At 53.7% G+C, this 16870-nt stretch overlaps 5 protein-coding genes across 5 annotated transcripts; 2 read left to right on the top strand and 3 right to left on the bottom strand.

Moving 5' to 3' along the window:
- Positions 1–1688: 1688 nt before the first annotated feature.
- Positions 1689–5221, bottom strand: CPAR01_15008 (SLA2; the record flags this gene model as incomplete). Its single annotated transcript, XM_060499258.1, has 5 exons — positions 1689–1775; positions 1942–4352; positions 4417–4898; positions 4961–5101; positions 5190–5221. 5 exons carry the CDS (start codon positions 5219–5221, stop codon positions 1689–1691), a joined length of 3153 nt encoding a protein of 1050 aa, XP_060342183.1.
- Positions 5222–6674: 1453 nt separating this feature from the next.
- CPAR01_15007 (ribosomal protein L21e) lies at positions 6675–7348 on the bottom strand (the record flags this gene model as incomplete). Its single annotated transcript, XM_060499257.1, has 3 exons — positions 6675–7005; positions 7132–7247; positions 7313–7348. 3 exons carry the CDS (start codon positions 7346–7348, stop codon positions 6675–6677), a joined length of 483 nt encoding a protein of 160 aa, XP_060342182.1.
- A 338-nt stretch (positions 7349–7686) lies between these two features.
- CPAR01_15006 (40S ribosomal protein S9) lies at positions 7687–8478 on the top strand (the record flags this gene model as incomplete). The annotated part of the gene is made up of 4 exons (XM_060499256.1): positions 7687–7694; positions 7759–7815; positions 7896–7994; positions 8064–8478. 4 exons carry the CDS (start codon positions 7687–7689, stop codon positions 8476–8478), a joined length of 579 nt encoding a protein of 192 aa, XP_060342181.1.
- Positions 8479–8771: 293 nt separating this feature from the next.
- CPAR01_15005 (pre-mRNA-splicing factor SLU7) lies at positions 8772–10160 on the bottom strand (the record flags this gene model as incomplete). The annotated part of the gene is made up of 1 exon (XM_060499255.1): positions 8772–10160. The coding sequence occupies one exon, from the start codon at positions 10158–10160 to the stop codon at positions 8772–8774; it is 1389 nt and encodes a 462-aa protein (XP_060342180.1).
- Positions 10161–10818: 658 nt separating this feature from the next.
- Positions 10819–16017, top strand: CPAR01_15004 (DNA polymerase family B; the record flags this gene model as incomplete). The annotated part of the gene is made up of 2 exons (XM_060499254.1): positions 10819–11053; positions 11102–16017. 2 exons carry the CDS (start codon positions 10819–10821, stop codon positions 16015–16017), a joined length of 5151 nt encoding a protein of 1716 aa, XP_060342179.1.
- Positions 16018–16870: the final 853 nt, after the last annotated feature.

Below are 16870 nucleotides of genomic sequence, written 5' to 3'. Positions count from 1 at the left end.
GAGAAACATGGAGAGAAATATCTATGTTCCTCGCCGTGGGGTAGCTTCTCCAACACCTCCAAGACAACTAGTGAAACACAACTTTACATTTCATATGATGATATGAGAAGGAGACAACATGACATCGTCATAATTCATTCTCTCCAAACCTCTAACCGGACCATCTTCCCGGTAATCCCGCAAGACGCAGAGAAAATGATTCCAAAAATGCCACAGTGCTAACCGAATCCCAGGGACCGATTCAAGAGTCTCGCTGGGCGTGCTAGGGAAGCTTGAGACCTTCATGAGAGGGGAGGGTACCTCAACCGTCGTCTCGAGATACTTGTTCGTATTTCACTCTTCACTCCTCTCTCATTCTCTCTAGAGGCTTTTCCCGGTTAGGCTTCAGAGGGGTGGACTTTGCAAACGCCACAGGTGTGACGATGATACACGATGCCATCCACAGCCTAGCTTTGGCTTTTCGTTTTTCTCCTCACGTCTCCGAGAACCGGGTTGACAGGGCAAACCATCTTCCCACGGGTTCTGATTGTGTTCCTAGGGTAGGTACTTAGTAGGTGGAGGATGGAGGGAATGGCTTCAAGCCATGCGCAACCCCTCCGGAATGAACCCGCTGCAAAATCCCAAGGCACCAGGTCTGTAAGGCAAGGCAGGGTGGGAGGATGCAAAATGCCACTCAATCGGACGTGTTCCCTCTACCGGAGTATCAAAAGGGGAGGGAGGGGTGAGAGCTCAGGATGCGCGAGAAAAGAGGCGTCCAAGGGTTGCACATTTAGGCTTCTTCTTAGCCCGGGTCAACTTCCAACGGAGGGGCTTGACAAGGGAACATAAAAAAGGCTGGAGGATTCTTGTTGTCCCCTTTTCCCACCCCTCACCCCTCCTTCGTCCGTTTTCAGCCTTGCCTTGCCATGCGTGGTCCGCTACTAGCGACAACCGAACCCGCGCACCACCGATTCGTATGAAGCAGTGCAGGATAGATGGTCCGGAGCATGAACCCTGAATCTGTCGTGGTTCTGGGTACGCCATCACGGGGTGTGGAGGAAGTACGATAGGTAGGAAATTTGGGTGCAAGCCTCACATAGCCATGTGAGGAAAGCCGAGAAAAAAGCCACGCTTGACTTACCACGCACCTTTTGAACGGGAGACAAGATCTGGGAGTAGATCCGGAGATAGATTCGGAGACCCGAAGACCGGGTTAAGGGTTAAGGGTGGAGGTAACGAGGCTTGAATGTACCGTAGAGTTTCCCTCAGAACATCATCACATCTGCTGGTCGCTCTGCCCTGGGTGAACGCTCAAGCAGATTCAACACACCCGGCACAAGAAAGGGAGGTTCAACAAAAAACTTGTATCAAATAGATGACCTATGCTCCCATCACCTCACACGAGAAGAGATCTTCGCCCCACTCCGGAATTATCTACCGGGAATGGAGGAGAAATAGATCTTCAATGAAGAAGGATGTTCAAATGATAAACAAACACCTCCCCTCCCGTCCTTTTGCGAAGAAGAAACGACCGAAGTACACCGAGGTATGATGATCCCAGATAGAACTGCGAGAAGAAGGCGACCCCGTAATCCACAAAAGATTCGCGCTCCTTCTCCCTCTCGTCGGAGTCCAACTCCGGGCCGTGGAACGTAAAAAATGACTGCCGCTACGGATACTGTGGCTCACGTTGTCGGCGCGGCAACCCCCTAGTCCTCCTGGTAAGAGATCTTGCGCATCTCTCCTAGCCTGTGTCTTGCGGCCGAGAGGGAGTTCTCCAACTGCAGAATCTCGACCTAAAAGTGGTAGCGCCGCACGCGTCAGCATTTCTCTTTTCTCTTTCGGTCGCCAAGCAAGGCACTAGCCGCAAATGACGAGGATGGCTGCGACGGAGTTGTCTCCGGCCACCGCCATTATACGGCAGTTGGCATAGTTCACGATGCGCGAATCAATTAAACGTACCTGTTGCTCCATCTCCCGGACCTTGAACTCGTGGGCTCCGAGCTTGGAGTAGTCGACCGCCTCGTCCTCCGCGTTGCGGTCCTTGATCATGTTCTGCACCTGGCGCACGAGCGCCCTGCATGCAGCACCGACAGCCTTGCTGGCCTGCTCGAGGTTCTCTTGGCTCTTGGACATGAAGCCAGCCTTGACTCTGCTGGCGGCGACGAGCTGAGCCGTGGAGGCTGCCACGTCGTTGGATGCCACAATGAGCTGCTCGGGGCTGTTGCGGTTCGACAAGACGCCGTCTGCGGTCTCGATCAGGGTGTTGGTGGAGGACGCCACGGCCTTGGCGGCTGAAATAAGACCCTCGGTCCATCTGTTGTTCTTCTTGTAGAAGGCGGTTCTCGAGGACGAACCTCGGCCTGCCTGGACAATCTCCTGCTGCGTCACCGTGGCGGCCTTGATCAGCTGCGCAATGGCGTTGGTGATGGCCATGGCGGCATCGAGAATGCCGTCGTGGACCTTGAGCTCGTAGGTAGAGTACCCTTCGCGAGGCTTGTTCTTCAGTTTGGCGAGGCGAGCAGCAGCGGCCGCAATGGCATCGGCCGCCTTGCTGAGTTCAGAATCGACAATATCGCCCAAGTCGCCCTTGCCCGCGAGCTTGCCAGTGTTGGGCGCGAATGTCTCGACAAGCTTGTTCAGCTTTTGAAGGTTCATCTGCACCTCGTTATTGCTGTTGATGACAACGTCGGTCTTCTGGATGGGATCCATGCCCTCCAGGCGGAAGCTCTGAAGGCCGCGGAAAAATTTGACGGTAGAAGAAGCGGACTGCCGGGTGCCGTTCATCAGAGCATCGCTCTTCTTCTCGTCGGTTGCCAGACGGGTGATACCCTTGGCGTTGCTGCAGACATCCGCAAGAGCACCAGCAAAGACGTTGATGGCCTTGATAAGCTCGGCGTGTGTCGCGTTGGGGCCGTCGGCGATGAAGTTGTTGAATGCCGTAGCAAACTCCATGGCGCTGGACGAGGCCTTCTCAATCTGCGAGAGCACGTAGGATGGAGAAGCGTTCTGGTTTCCTGCCTGCATCGTTGAATCCAACTCGTAAAGCGCATCATCTACTCTCTGCACACCGGATTGCAGGACAGAGTCGATGATGTCGTTGATCTTGTCCAGGTTGGCCATGATCAAGGCATCAATCTGTCCGTCAATAACGGTGTCGGTATCGCCTTGGTTCAACTTCAGCTCGTTGAGCTCGATAAGTGTCTGATCCATGCCGGCCTTGTAGACTTCCAACTCCTCCTCCTTGTCGCGAAGAAGCTGTTCAAGGTCAGAGTCTCCATTCCTGATCTTGGCCTGGGCGTCGTCTAGAGCGCGAGACTTGAGTCGCAGGGCCTCCTCAAGATCGGCCATCTCACGGTTGTACTTAGACAACATTGTTGAGAGCTCGTTTCCTTTGCTTCTCTCGATGTTATCGGCACGATCCAGGGCCATGCGGAGCTCTCGCTTGAGCTTTTCGAGCTCATCCTTGTTGGCGCCTTGCAGGCGGTCCTTGTCATGAAGCGCGCGGTCCCTCTCTCTGATCATATCAGCGAGCTCAAGGTTCTTCGTCTTGATCTCGCGTTCAAGCTTCTCTCGCCGTTCAATAGCCTCCTGAGCTGAGGCAGCCTTGAGCTGCACAGACTTGAACTTTTGGAGCAGATCCAAGTGCTCGTGGCGAAGCTGGGAGTACAGCTTTGCGAGCGCTTCGTACTTCGTCCGCCACGTGTTAACCTGCTCCTGTAGAGCTCTGATTTGCTCATCTTTGCTCGTGATCTGCTGGCCGTAATGTCCCTGGATCTGTGCAAGCTCATTCTCCAGACCCTTGACCCTCTGGTCGTATTGCTGGAGCATAAGCTGGTCACGCTCATACTGGGCTCTCGCATTGAAGTTCTCCTGTTCCAACTCTGCAAGCCGACCCTGGGTCTGATACTGCATTTGCTGCTGCATCAGGGCCTCCTGCTCCCTGCGCTGCTGCTCCGCCAACTGTCGCTGCTGCTCCTCAAAGTCCCGTTGTGCCTGCTGCTGCGCCTGTTGCTGCATCAACATCTGCTGACGCTGTTGTTCCTCGAGGACTCTCTGCTGCTCTTCGTACTCTCGGTTCTGGCGCTCCAGCTCGTTCTTCCAGAATTCGGAAATATCATCTGGCTCCTGTGATTTCGGTTCAGGGGGTGGAGTGGGGCGTCTCTCAATTTCCTGCTTCGGGCGCGCCGGAAGTGCGGGTGCCTCGTCGTCTTCCGCCAACAGGTTGGGAGGGTCTTGCGGCAGCTTGGGGATCGTTATCAAGCTGGTCAGATAGCGCAGGTTGGAGCACTCGTAGTAGAACTTGACGAGGCGGTAATGTTGGGCATCGTATCGTTCTCGTAGGGGCGAAAGCGCCTCGACGTCGCCGGTGGCTGTGCCCGATTAGCGAAATCACCCTTGCCCGCCTAAGGGGGGGGGGGGTCCGATGCAACTTACTCGAGTGCATGGCGCGAAGCATGCTTGTGATGAACTTGTAAATACCGTAGCTCTCCTGCACGAGGGGCACAAGAGAGGAAATACGACACTCGTTGTTTCCAACGTGACGGAAGTGTGAGAAGATCAACTTCTGGAACTGCTCAATCTTATCTTGCAGTGTCATCAAGTCTGTGATTGTCTCGTACCCCTCGTTGGGGTCGTTGATGGCCTTCAAGCTGAGGTACTCCTCGTATTCGAAGGTGCCGTTAAACTCGGGATGCTGCTGGTGGAAAGAAAGCTTGGCCAGGAGGTAGTAAACGTATTCCCGGATCAAAGGGCTGTATCCGCGCACTCCCTCTCCTCCCATGCCGCGATTCAAGCTGTCGATCCAACCTCTCTGCGCCATGGCCTCCCTCAGCGTGTTCGGGTGTCCTTCTTGGAGGACTTTGTGGACCGTAATCAGAGCTTTGAAAGTCTGAACTTCGTCGGCAAGAATGGGTTGCCTACAACGCGGCGCCGTCTGTCAGCGATCGGGCCATCTCCAGACTTACAACAGTTCACTTACACCTTCATCCCAGCCCAGAAGGCCTGAGAAGACCGGTGGTCCCATGTGTACACAATGCAGCTGCGCACATGTTTCCGCTTCGGCGCCGTCTCGTCGGGGTTCGTGGCCTTCTTGATGTTGATCGCCAACTCCTGGTCGGTCCTTCATAGAGTGTCAGTGCACAGTCGCAAAGTCGGGGAGACTGCTACGATTGGGCCACAGAGTCTCAAGATGGTTGAGGATTACGGACTTAGTATGCCTGGTATCGGGCACGGCAGCCATGATGGGCGATCCTTCGTGCGCGGGGTCGTTGGTGGTGGTCGGAGGTGAAGGGCGCTTAATGGGGGTTTCGGATGGTTCGAGGAAATGACGTCTCCCGACGGTTTAAGGAGACAGCTCCACGTACACGCAATGATGCCCAAGAATCTCAGTGAAGCCCAGTGAAAGATGTAGGGGGAGAAGAATTCGCAGGAATTGGAGGGGAAGAAGATATTGTGAGCGACTTCCGTGCCAAGTGGGAGAGGCGGGAAAGAGTCGTCAGCGTTGACCAAGCTCTCAAGATGTCTAAAGCAGCTCGAGTGTGGCTGGGTTCTGCAACATGCGCAAGCTCCGGGGATTGCGCCAAGCCGTCGTCGTTGCGATCCTCCACTGGGTTTAGGTTGGGCATGAAATCTGGAACAATGCTAATCCGGCGGACGCAGCGGTGTCAGTGTCACCCCTCCAGCGTCCCAGCGCAGGCAAAGCACCTGAAGCCACAGGCGAATGCCTGTCCGATCTAATCCCATGACGATAATGGTGGGGTTCATGCCACCAAAGTTGGTTCAAAAGGCCCCTGCACTCACAGCAAACAATCGTTGGATTCCAGAAGAACCTAACGATGGCATAACATGGCATGGCTCTAGTATCAGACAACTCGACGAGTTATCAGAAATCAACTTTGGGAAAATCCAGTGATTGTCAGGTGCATAGCAACTGGTATGTGAGAAAGGCAACTGATATGGTTTTGCGTTTGGAACGTAGCCACAAAAGCGCATTTGCGTGTATCAGGTCTGAACTAATAAGCTCCTGTCAGTGACTAGGTAGGATTGAGCCCGACAATACGAGGTTGTGCTTTTGATATTTCTGGATGGCGAGAATAGTGCAAGAGCAGAAAGTATAGCTCAATCATACCAGAGCTGCTTTATAGTTAACCGGTGTTGAGAGCCGCAGGTTGCCATCCCGCTGACTAGCAGCTCACAGAGTAGCTATAGCTCATACTCACTCAAGGAATTGGCCGCGTACGAGCTTGATACTGTGCCTGCCCAAGCGACATATGAGTTCACAATGACATAGTTGCACTTGAGAAATGATCATAGGTCGTGTTCTTCATTTGACTGAGGGTATCATGAGGGCCCGGCGGGCAGCAGGGCCAACTATTCGCCTGCCTTTCACAGGCATCTCGCATTGACCTTGCTTCCCACAAGCACACAACACCATACACCAGAACCTGTGCCAATGCCTCCGACCTGACAATGACAGGACCCGAGGCATCGCGGCAGGATCGCAAAAGGACCAACGGGTCTCACAGGTAGCATTTCCTCGTGTAGGTGTGAACGATGAAGTGTCATTGGTCTTTTTTTTCCCATTCCCTATGGACGTTGCCGAAAACGTGATGCCGTTCCATGCTAGAATTCTTCCGTTCCTCACGTAAACACCACATGCAAAAGAAGAACCCACAAACCACCCAAAAGACACTCTAAATCGTCGTCTCGTAGGGGAGAGGGGTGACCGTCTGGGGCTTGTTCTCCTTGAAGTCGACGGTGCGGGCCTCACGGGGCATGAGGGGGAGGCGCTTGAGGGTGAGGGCCTTGCCCTCGGCCTGGGCCTTCTTCTTCAGGGCGGCGTTCTCCTTGACACGGCGGATGAAGTCGTCTCTCGAACGGGAGGGGGAGATGTGCTCGACGCGGATGTTGATGCGCTTCTCGATGTAGCGGTGCTTCACCTTCTTGTAGATGATGATACCGACGGCGGACTTGGTGACGTTGTAGATGACACCGGTCTTGCCGTGGTAGACCTTGTGAGGCATACTGTAATCCAACAAGTCAGCCCTCTGCTCCTGCACGCATTATGCCTATTTTCGCAATTCCTCCCAACTAAGACCTCGAGTCTGCCAATTGTCGCAATTCGAGTTCGAGGGTGGGTTGTTCGCTTACCCCTTCTGGACGGCACCGTTGGTCTTGATGTCGACGATATCTCCGACTCTGTACTGGCGAAGGTACGTGGAGAGCTTGATCATACCCTTCTCACGGAAGTTTCTGCTGAACGCATACTGCAAGCTAACCGTCAGCAATCCGGCCGCAATCTCGAGATGATTCGTAGCTGGGCAATACGTACGCGCGTTCCCGCGCGAAGACCCGCTGGGTGACCCATTTTGCCGGAGTGGTTGTCGTAGAGGGCGGAATTTGGTGATGGTGTTGTCGGGTCTTGAAAAAGATCACGAAGTTCCAGACACAACGGGCAAGGCAAAAAATCGGCGACGTGTGTGTGCTTTGCTGACTCAGTCCCGTAATTCTTTTTTCGTTGTGAAAAGGGCACTGCACGTGATCGTAGGCGAACAGGACCCGCAATTTGACAGGCGCTAGTCAGCCCTCGCTCCCCACAGCCATTTTTCGCATTGAGTGTTGCAAGTTTCACGAGAGGCTCTTCTTTTTTTTCCTTTTCGTTTTCTTCGTCAACCACAATTCGAAGGATATCGACGAGTCGGCAAGATGGCGCCGTAAGTAGACCGAATCGCAGTCGCATCGCCAAATTCAACATGCTAATTCGATTTCGCGCGACAGCCTCACCTACTCCAAGACCTCCAAGGTCCCCAACCGTCCCTTCGAGGCCGCCCGTCTGTCAGTATTCTCCGGCCACTGAACAAGAGCTTGCTCTGTTTAAGTCGTGAATCACACCACTGACTTCGATACGATAATAGTGACTCCGAGCTTAAGCTCGTTGGCGAGTACGGTCTCCGCAACAAGCGTGAGGTCTGGCGTGTCCAGCTTACCCTCTCCAAGATTCGTCGTGCTGCCCGGTATGTGATTTCGGCTCTGTCGCAAAACGGATGCGTGAGGAACACCCTCTTGGCTAACAACCACCGCAGTCAGCTTTTGACCCTCGACGAGAAGGACCCCAAGCGTCTGTTCGAAGGCAATGCCCTCATTCGCCGTCTCGTGCGCGTCGGTGTCCTCGACGAGTCCCGCATGAAGCTCGATTACGTCCTGGCCCTGAAGGTCGAGGATTTCCTTGAGCGCCGCCTCCAGACTTGCGTCTACAAGCTCGGTCTCGCCAAGTCCATCCACCACGCCCGTGTCCTCATCCGCCAGCGTCACATCCGTGTCGGCAAGCAGATCGTCAACGTTCCCTCCTTCATCGTCCGTCTCGACTCCCAGAAGCACATCGACTTCGCTCTTACCTCGCCCTTCGGTGGTGGCCGTCCCGGCCGTGTCCGCAGAAAGAAGGCTGCTGCCGCCGAGTCCAAGGGTGACGGTGGTGACGACGAGGAGGATGACGAGTAAATGCATCGCCATTTATGCTAAGGATTGGTCAAAAAAACTCTGGGAATGGTTGGCACACCAAAATCCAACCATTGGGATCATCGGGGTGTTTATAGTCACGGCGTTCGCCAGAGGCAAAATGGAATGATTGCATCAAATACGGATACCACGAATGAATGTTACACAAAAGTCTTTTTCTTGTTCAGTTCAGGGCACCTCGAGGCATCGTCTTGCATGCGAACGTTTGACAGGGAAATGGGTATCATGTTTGTCCAATGCAATGCTCATAAGCCATGCCTGAATACCTAGGTAGTCTAGACCAATTCATCCTTGCCCAGGAACTTAGCCATCGGGTCGTTCGCCGCTGTCCTCTTTCTCCTGTACTCCTCCATCTCTTCCTCAGTAACACCGCCCATCATCTCTTCCGCTGTCCGCTTTGTCGCCGGCTTGTTCACCGGAGTATCATCCGCCTTTGGAATCTCTGCTTGTTGCTCCATCTGCAGCGCCAACGAAGCACCAGTCCGTTGCCGTTCAGACGCTTCCCAAGCCAACTTGCCCTCCTCACCCGTGCAGTAACTGTTCTTGACCACCGAGTGACAGCATTCGTAGCCCCATTGAAAATTTGACCACCAGCTGCCCCAGATAGATGTGTGATTGTGGATGTACACGTCCTCGGGGTACTTTGACTTGGCGATAACCTTGGGCGCGCCCTTGATGAGGCCGCTCTCGTCATACTCGACATATTTCTCCGACTCGGTTATGACATTCTTCAGCTCATCGGGCATGGTGTATTGCGAGTTATCGCCGTAGAGTTCCTTGAGCTTCTTCTCCCGCTCCGCACGTTTCTTCTCGGCCTCTTCCTTCTCCTTCTTCCTGTAGAACTCTCCAGCCGTGGGGTTGGCTTGCAAATGTTTTGTGGTGTCACCACTCTTCTCCTGGGCCTCCCAAGCGTATCTCTGTGCTTGCTCGAACTCGCCGGCGTCGCCTGAGCCGCGCATGAAGCCTTCCTCTGCAAAGAGATTCGCGGCCTTGTCCACCGTTGCGCCGCCGTCCACGAGGGATCTCGTCTTTGGGTCGTACTTTGCGGATTCCAAGTCCAGGTTGACCAGGTACTTTGCCGTATCCTCTCGTATTCTCAGCTGGCGTGTAGCTGTGCTCTGATGCTTGCTCATGTCGTTTTCCTCTGCGTACTTATCGCCATCGTCCTGCTCCTCCTCCTCCGTCTCGCCCTTGGCAAGCGCCTGCTTCCTTAGCTTCTCCATCTCGTTGAACTCCTCGACGACGTTTCGATACTCCTTAGGGTCGTATCCATTCCAGCGATCGCGTTTGGCATCCCAGCCAAGCTTGACGTCCTGAACGACCTCGTCGGCCTGAATGTCCCTGCCAGTCCACTTTGCGCCTTTCGCCCTTGGTCGACTGAGGCAGTCTTTGGCTTTGTGCGTCATGGCGCCGCAGTTTTCGCATGCGCCTTTCCGATACTTTGTGGCTGCCGGGCCAGCCTTGCGACCGCGATCGTACCATTGTGACTGCTCGTTTTTCTTCTGAATACGCTGATGCTCAAGGTAGTCGGTCTGGTCATCGCCTTCTTCGCCGGCATAAAAGGGACGTTTACTGATGAAAGAGGGAATGTAGATATTCTCCTCCTTTGCGGCAGCGGACGCCTTGGGGTCGGTCTTTCTCGGCGGTGGCGGCGGCGGCGGCATCTTGGCGGTTGGTAAGGGTATGAGAGGGTTGTTGCTAGAGAAAGTTTGGGCGGCGGCGCATTCACGTCGTGAATTTGGGTCGGGAAAAGCACAGGTGTTGCGGCTCCTTATGTAAGCAGTCGCTCTCAGATTTCATGCATGGCCAAGGTATTGATACAGAATGGCCTAGATTTACGCATCCAATTCTCTTTTGGTCCTCTCTTGAACAAGCACACTATATTCTTGTGGAATTGAAAATCTCAATTAATCCAACATCAAAGCTTCAAGTGTATCCGCCAGTAAGTTCATGGCTGAATCAATGATGAATGGCGACCCTATAGTGAAGTAGAAGGTGCTTAAGCCTGCTTCAGTGAGATGTGCTGGAAAATGCCCCACATCAAGGCACTTTGCTTTAGTGGATGATGGCCAGGCAGGATTGCGTCCCCAAGCACCAAAGTGTCACGCGTGTTGCCACATGACTGCGCGGACCCTGGGCGTTTCCTCTTGGTCCAGCACGCGTCGGATTCTGCATCAACATGACCTTGTCGCGTCGTGAATTCGCTGCTTAGTGTCATTGAACCCGTCTTACCATGCACCAAGCCGACCGCTGCTCTTCCTTATCATGACATTGTTCTCCGTCCTACCATCTCATCCTCCATGAGTGTTCACAGCCTCCACCATGGACCTCTTCCGCGTTCGGTTGAACTGCATAGACCACTACCAGGCGACGCCAACGCATTACGATCCCCAATTACGGAACGATGTCGGTCCTGCACAGGCGAAGAAATGCCCCAAGGTTCCGGTCGTGAGGGTTTTCGGGTCGACCGAAACGGGGCAGAAAGTCTGCGCTCACATACACGGCGCTTTCCCATACGTCTACGTCGAGTATCGTGGCAGCTTAGAGCCCGAGGATGGTATATAAGTCCTCGAACCATATAATGGACCTTGCTAACTGCTAAAAGTGGGCGCGTACATCTATCGACTTCATCTCTCTATTGACCATGCCTTGGCTGTCAGCTACCGACGTGATCAATTCGGAGAAAATGCAAAGTTCGTCGCCCGCATCACCCTTGTCAAAGGAGTGCCATTCTACGGTTTCCACGTTGGGTACCGCTTCTTTCTGAAGATCTACATGTTCAATCCCATCGTCATGACAAGGTTATCCGATCTGCTCCAACAGGGCGTTATTCTTAAGCAGAAGTTCCAACCTTACGAAGCCCACCTCCAGTACTTGCTACAGTTCATGACCGACTACAACCTGTACGGGTGTGGCTACTTGGATGTATCTGATGTATACTTCAGAGGCCCTATCCCTTCATTTGATCAAGAGGGGAACTCTCAACACCTTTGGCATGACCGGACGATTCCTAAGACTCGAGTCCTCGACGATCTGACTCTGCCGAGGGTCAGCCACTGCTCTATCGAGGTAGACATTTGCGTTCAACACATCACCAATCGGCGAATGGTGAAGGAGCGTCGGCTGCATCACGACTTTGTTGAGCGTGTTAAACCTCTCCCAGCAGATATCAAGCTTGTTTACAGTATGGCTGGTCTATGGAAAGACGAGACGCGTCGCCGCAAAATGAAAATACCCAATGCGGACCCGGGAAGCAGCCCTTTCCCTGCAGAAGTTTTGGTCTCAATGTCTGCGAATAAACGTGACTCGCAACCGCAAGGATGGATCCACGAGGAAGAGTACAGAGAAGAAGTCGCAAAACTCATTGAAATCGAAAAGGGGTTGGAAGATTCCGCGCCGCCGAGCTTTGAGACTTTCGTGGAGCGTTCGCCGCTTGAGGCTGCCGTCAAGACCGCGCTCCAGTCAGTAGAAGATTTGTATCCCGCCAACCTGCTACCGGCTCTTGGACTGCCGTCGAACCACGCTCCAGCAAACAAGAATCTAACCAGCAGCATCGAAGTTGACGAAAAGGGCGTACTCGATCTCGGTATTGACGATTACGACCCTTATCCAGCCGATTCTGACGAAGAGGATCTCTTTCAGATGGGCGAGCCGAAGGCAAGACAGGATGACCAAATCAATAGCACTGGTATTAATGGAAAGCCATTAGTCACTAGTGGTACTGGTTCAAGAAGCGAACCCGTCGCTGGCGATCTGACAGTCAGGAAGACCGTCAACGGGCTGGGATCTATATACGAAGGCGTCTGTGCCAGCAGGTTGAAGACTGGGAACCCACCAACGGTGCCGGTTTGGGACGATCTGCTCGACATGGCCGAGGAGGAAGGGCTTGTGTCAAAACTGAGCGACCCATCAAGCCTAGGTCATCGCCGTACGGAATCTGTCAAGCGATCGATATCACCGCATGCGATAGCGTCTTCTACCAAACGTCCGAGAACCGAGCCTCCAGTAGCTCCGGCGTCCGATGCAGTAGTACCCAAACCGTCACTCAAAGGCATCCTAAGTAATAGTACAGCCTCTGAGAAGCATCAGGTCACGATGTTGCCGCCAAACTCCCAAGACAAGCCACGATCGTCTCAAAATGTAGGCTCGAAATCTGCGGCCAATCAGTTATTGGGTTTTCCGGTGGTCAAAAGCCAGGAGGACCCGGGCACGAAACTTCGATTGAGCCAGATGAACCCGCCTCGAGCCTCGCAACAAGCTGAAAAGGATTCTCAAAAACGTGTTTGCTTCAATTTAGCATCGGAGGAGACACGTAGCAAGCCCAGTCCGGCCACTCCAGCAAAGAAGGTTCGAATTGCCACTCCTACAACAGATTCGCCAGGGACCGAAGCAGGAACAGAAACAATTCTTCATCGGATACAGACAGCGATCGGATCCTTTTCCGCAAAACGCCAGTGTGTGATCGGCGTCCTGCCTCCCGCGCCAAAACTTATCATGTCGACAATGAAGGAGCTGCAGATTCCCGATATGATTTACCAAGATGCCTACTACAGCGAAGAGAAGGATGTCCCGGCTCGTCCCAGGGAGTATGCCGGTCGGGAATTTCGGCTCGAGAGTAATACTCTACCGTTCCTGGCGGAGTTTGATCCAACTGGGACATCTGCCGCCAGCATTGGCATCAAATCAGACACGCCCATTGACAAGGCCAAGAACGACGTGCGTTATGAGGCCCAAGCAAGCTTATGTTCATACCGAAGCTGGGAGATAGCTCAACCGCCTCCAAGCGCCAAGGAAGTTCAAGATTGGTGGAACAAGAAGCATCTCCTGCAGAAAGCGCAAAAGAATGTCACTGCAAAGATCACGGGCACCCCTCAAGCTACAAGGCGCGACCTCTCCCAGATTGACGGACCTACCCCAAAAAACAAGCATGGCTTCAAATACTCGCCCAAGAAAAAGTCGACCAGTGTCAAGCATGAAGCGCAATACATGAGTACTATGGCCCTCGAGGTTCACGTCAACACGAGGGGCAAGTTTGTTCCTAATCCTGACGAGGATGAGGTCCAGTGCATATTCTGGTCTATCAAAGCAGATGGCACCGCTAGCAGTAGTCAGGAAGCTTCAGGGGGGATCATTGCTGGTGTCGTTGTCCTATCGCCAGACGGTTCCCTCGCCCAGAGGATGCGGCGCTATGTTTCTGCAGAGGTTATCGAGGAATCGTCCGAGCTCGATGTCATGGTTCGCATGGTGCAAATTGTCAGAGACCACGACCCTGATATCCTTACAGGCTATGAGGTTCACGGCAGCTCATGGGGCTATCTCATCGAACGCGCCCGAGTAAAGTACGACTACGATCTGTGCGATGAGTTTTCACGTATGAAGAGTAACTCTCACGGCCGTATCGGAAAGGAGAATGATCGGTGGGGCTTCAACACAACGTCGACGATCCGCGTGACTGGCAGACACATGATCAACATATGGCGAGCCATGAGGGGAGAATTGAACCTGCTTCAATATACGATGGAGAATGTCGTCTGGCACGTTCTGCACCGCCGCATACCTCACTACTCCTGGAGAACCCTGACACAATGGTACAACAGCAGTAGGCAGAGGGACCTCGACAAAATGACGCGCTACTACCTCACACGAACAAGGATTGATATTCAGATATTGGAGTCAAACGAGCTCATTCCGAGAACAAGTGAGCAAGCCAGACTGTTGGGAGTGGACTTCTTCTCGGTCTTTTCTCGCGGTTCACAGTTCAAGGTCGAGTCCATTATGTTCAGAATTGCAAAACCCGAGAACTTTATGCTAGTTTCCCCCAGTCGGAAGCAAGTCGGCGGCCAAAACGCATTGGAATGTCTCCCGCTGGTGATGGAACCCCAAAGCGACTTTTACAACAGCCCGCTGTTGGTTCTCGACTTTCAAAGTCTGTATCCCAGTGTCATGATTGCCTATAATCTGTGCTACTCGACATTCCTAGGCAGGATTGTCAATTGGCGGGGGATGAACAAGATGGGCTTCACCGAGTATCAGAGGCACAAGAGGCTACTAGAGCTCCTAAAGGATCACATCAACATCACGCCCAATGGAATGATGTACGTCCGGCCTGAGATTCGGAAATCTCTCCTCGCAAAGATGCTTGGCGAGATTTTGGAGACCCGAGTCATGGTCAAGAGCGGGATGAAGCAAGACAAGGACGACAAAACGCTGCAGGCGCTGCTGAATAACAGGCAGTTGGCGCTGAAGCTTTTGGCTAACGTTACCTACGGATACACATCGGCATCTTTCTCTGGTCGTATGCCTTGCTCGGAGATTGCCGACAGTATAGTTCAAACAGGCCGCGAGACGCTCGAACGAGCGATCGCGTTTATTCACTCACAGGAGCAATGGGGAGCGGAAGTCGTCTACGGCGACACGGACAGTCTGTTCGTGTATCTCAAGGGCCGAACTAAGGACCAGGCGTTCGACATTGGCAACGAAATTGCTAAAGCCATCACCGATATGAACCCCAGACCGGTCAAGCTCAAGTTTGAAAAGGTCTATCACCCGTGTGTTCTCCTGGCGAAGAAGCGCTACGTGGGTTACAAGTACGAGAGCAAGGATCAGGTCACACCTGAATTCGACGCCAAAGGCATCGAGACGGTGAGGCGTGACGGGACGCCGGCGGAGCAAAAGATTGAAGAGAAAGCTCTCAAGCTCCTCTTCGAGACGGCGAACCTCAGCGAGGTCAAAGCCTACTTCCAGAAACAGTGCGAAAAGATTATGCGCGGGTCCGTCTCGGTGCAAGACTTTTGCTACGCGAGGGAGGTGAAGCTCGGCACATATAGCGACAAGGGCCCGCCGCCACCGGGTGCGCTCATCAGCACCAAGAAGATGCTCGAAGACGCGCGCGCCGAGCCGCAGTACGGAGAACGGGTGCCGTACGTCGTTATCACGGGTGCTCCCGGGGCGCGTCTGATCGATCGGTGCGTAGCGCCCGAAGACCTGCTCAACGACTCGCACTCGCAGCTGGACGCGGAGTACTACATTTCCAAGAACCTGATCCCGCCACTGGAGAGGATCTTTAACCTGGTTGGCGCCAATGTCCGGCAGTGGTACGACGAGATGCCTAAAGTGCAGCGAATCCGGCGGGTAGATCAGACACTTGGGGCGGCCGGTGGGCTCGGCAGCAAGAAGACGTTGGAGTCGTACCTCAAGTCGGCGTCGTGTATCTCATGTAATATCAAGATGCAGGTGGAGGGCGTATTATGTGGGAGGTGCCAGCAAGACGCGCCGAGTTCGCTATTTAACCTGCAGACGCGACTCAAGGACGAGGAGAGGAAGTACATGGACGTGTTGAGGATTTGTCGAAGCTGTTCAGCGCTCCCGGCGGCGGATGAGGTGCCGTGCGACAGCAAGGACTGTCCCGTGTTTTACTCGCGGGTCAAGCAGAGCGCGCGACTGAAGACGGAGAAGAGCGCGCTGGAGCCTGTCATTCGGGAGCTGGTTGCGAAGGCTGGGAGGGCCGCGTTGGAGTGGTGATTTTGTACGATTGTGAACGGATCACGATTTTTGTTACGGGTGTTATGGGTGTGGCCATTGTCATTTTGGGTGTTTGGCTGGATAATACCATGGAGGCTGGATATCTTACACAGTGGGGATGAAGTCGGTGTCGGTGATCGGTCTAAAGATGATGGGGCGGGTATAGCGCTACGGCCCTCTCGCAGATAGAATGATTGATAAGGAGGTTATGATGTCACGGCAAGGGCAGGCCACTGTTTTGAGTAAGGTGGGTGGAAGGGATTGGACGGACACGGCTCCGTCCGATTCGGTGTACATAGAATGGAGTACCGGTAGAGGCGACAGACAAGCACATACTTATCAGACGCACGCACTAAGGGTAGAGATGGCGGTTTATTGACTGGCTGATGACATCGTGAGGAGATGGGGAAAAGCGATGCAAGAGCCGAACTATTTCAGTGCTGCTTCGTATGAGCTACTGCTGCTTAGTGACCTCACTGTTCGCCAGGGGTCCCCTCTCCTTGTTTCTCGCGGGGTAAAAGGTTAGCTACCTAGGAAAGATGAGGTGCAGGGATGCTCATTACCGGCTCGACCGTACCTTAGATTGGGGCCAGAGCCACAACCCACAGGGCAGTTGGAGTCTTGGAGACTTGCCCAGAGAGGGTAGGGAACAGCGGTCTGCGGGTCACTCGGAACCCTCAACTTAGTGGTTACCGCTTCACTTTCCACCTTCCACTCTCCACATTCGGGCAATCTGGAAAGCGAAGGCACACCGTAAGGCCACTTCATACTTTCTCTTCAACAGCTTCTAGGTCGCCTTGGCTCTCGATCCGCCCTGAACCATCTCCTGTCTTCCATTAACATTTGGTCTGCT

Source organism: Colletotrichum paranaense (assembly GCF_030867605.1).
Source record: "Colletotrichum paranaense strain IMI 384185 chromosome Unknown Scaffold_17.1, whole genome shotgun sequence".
Taxonomy (NCBI): Eukaryota; Fungi; Ascomycota; class Sordariomycetes; order Glomerellales; family Glomerellaceae; genus Colletotrichum; species Colletotrichum paranaense.
Note: the sequence above shows the minus strand (reverse complement) of the source record. Positions and strands in the feature narration are given on the sequence as shown.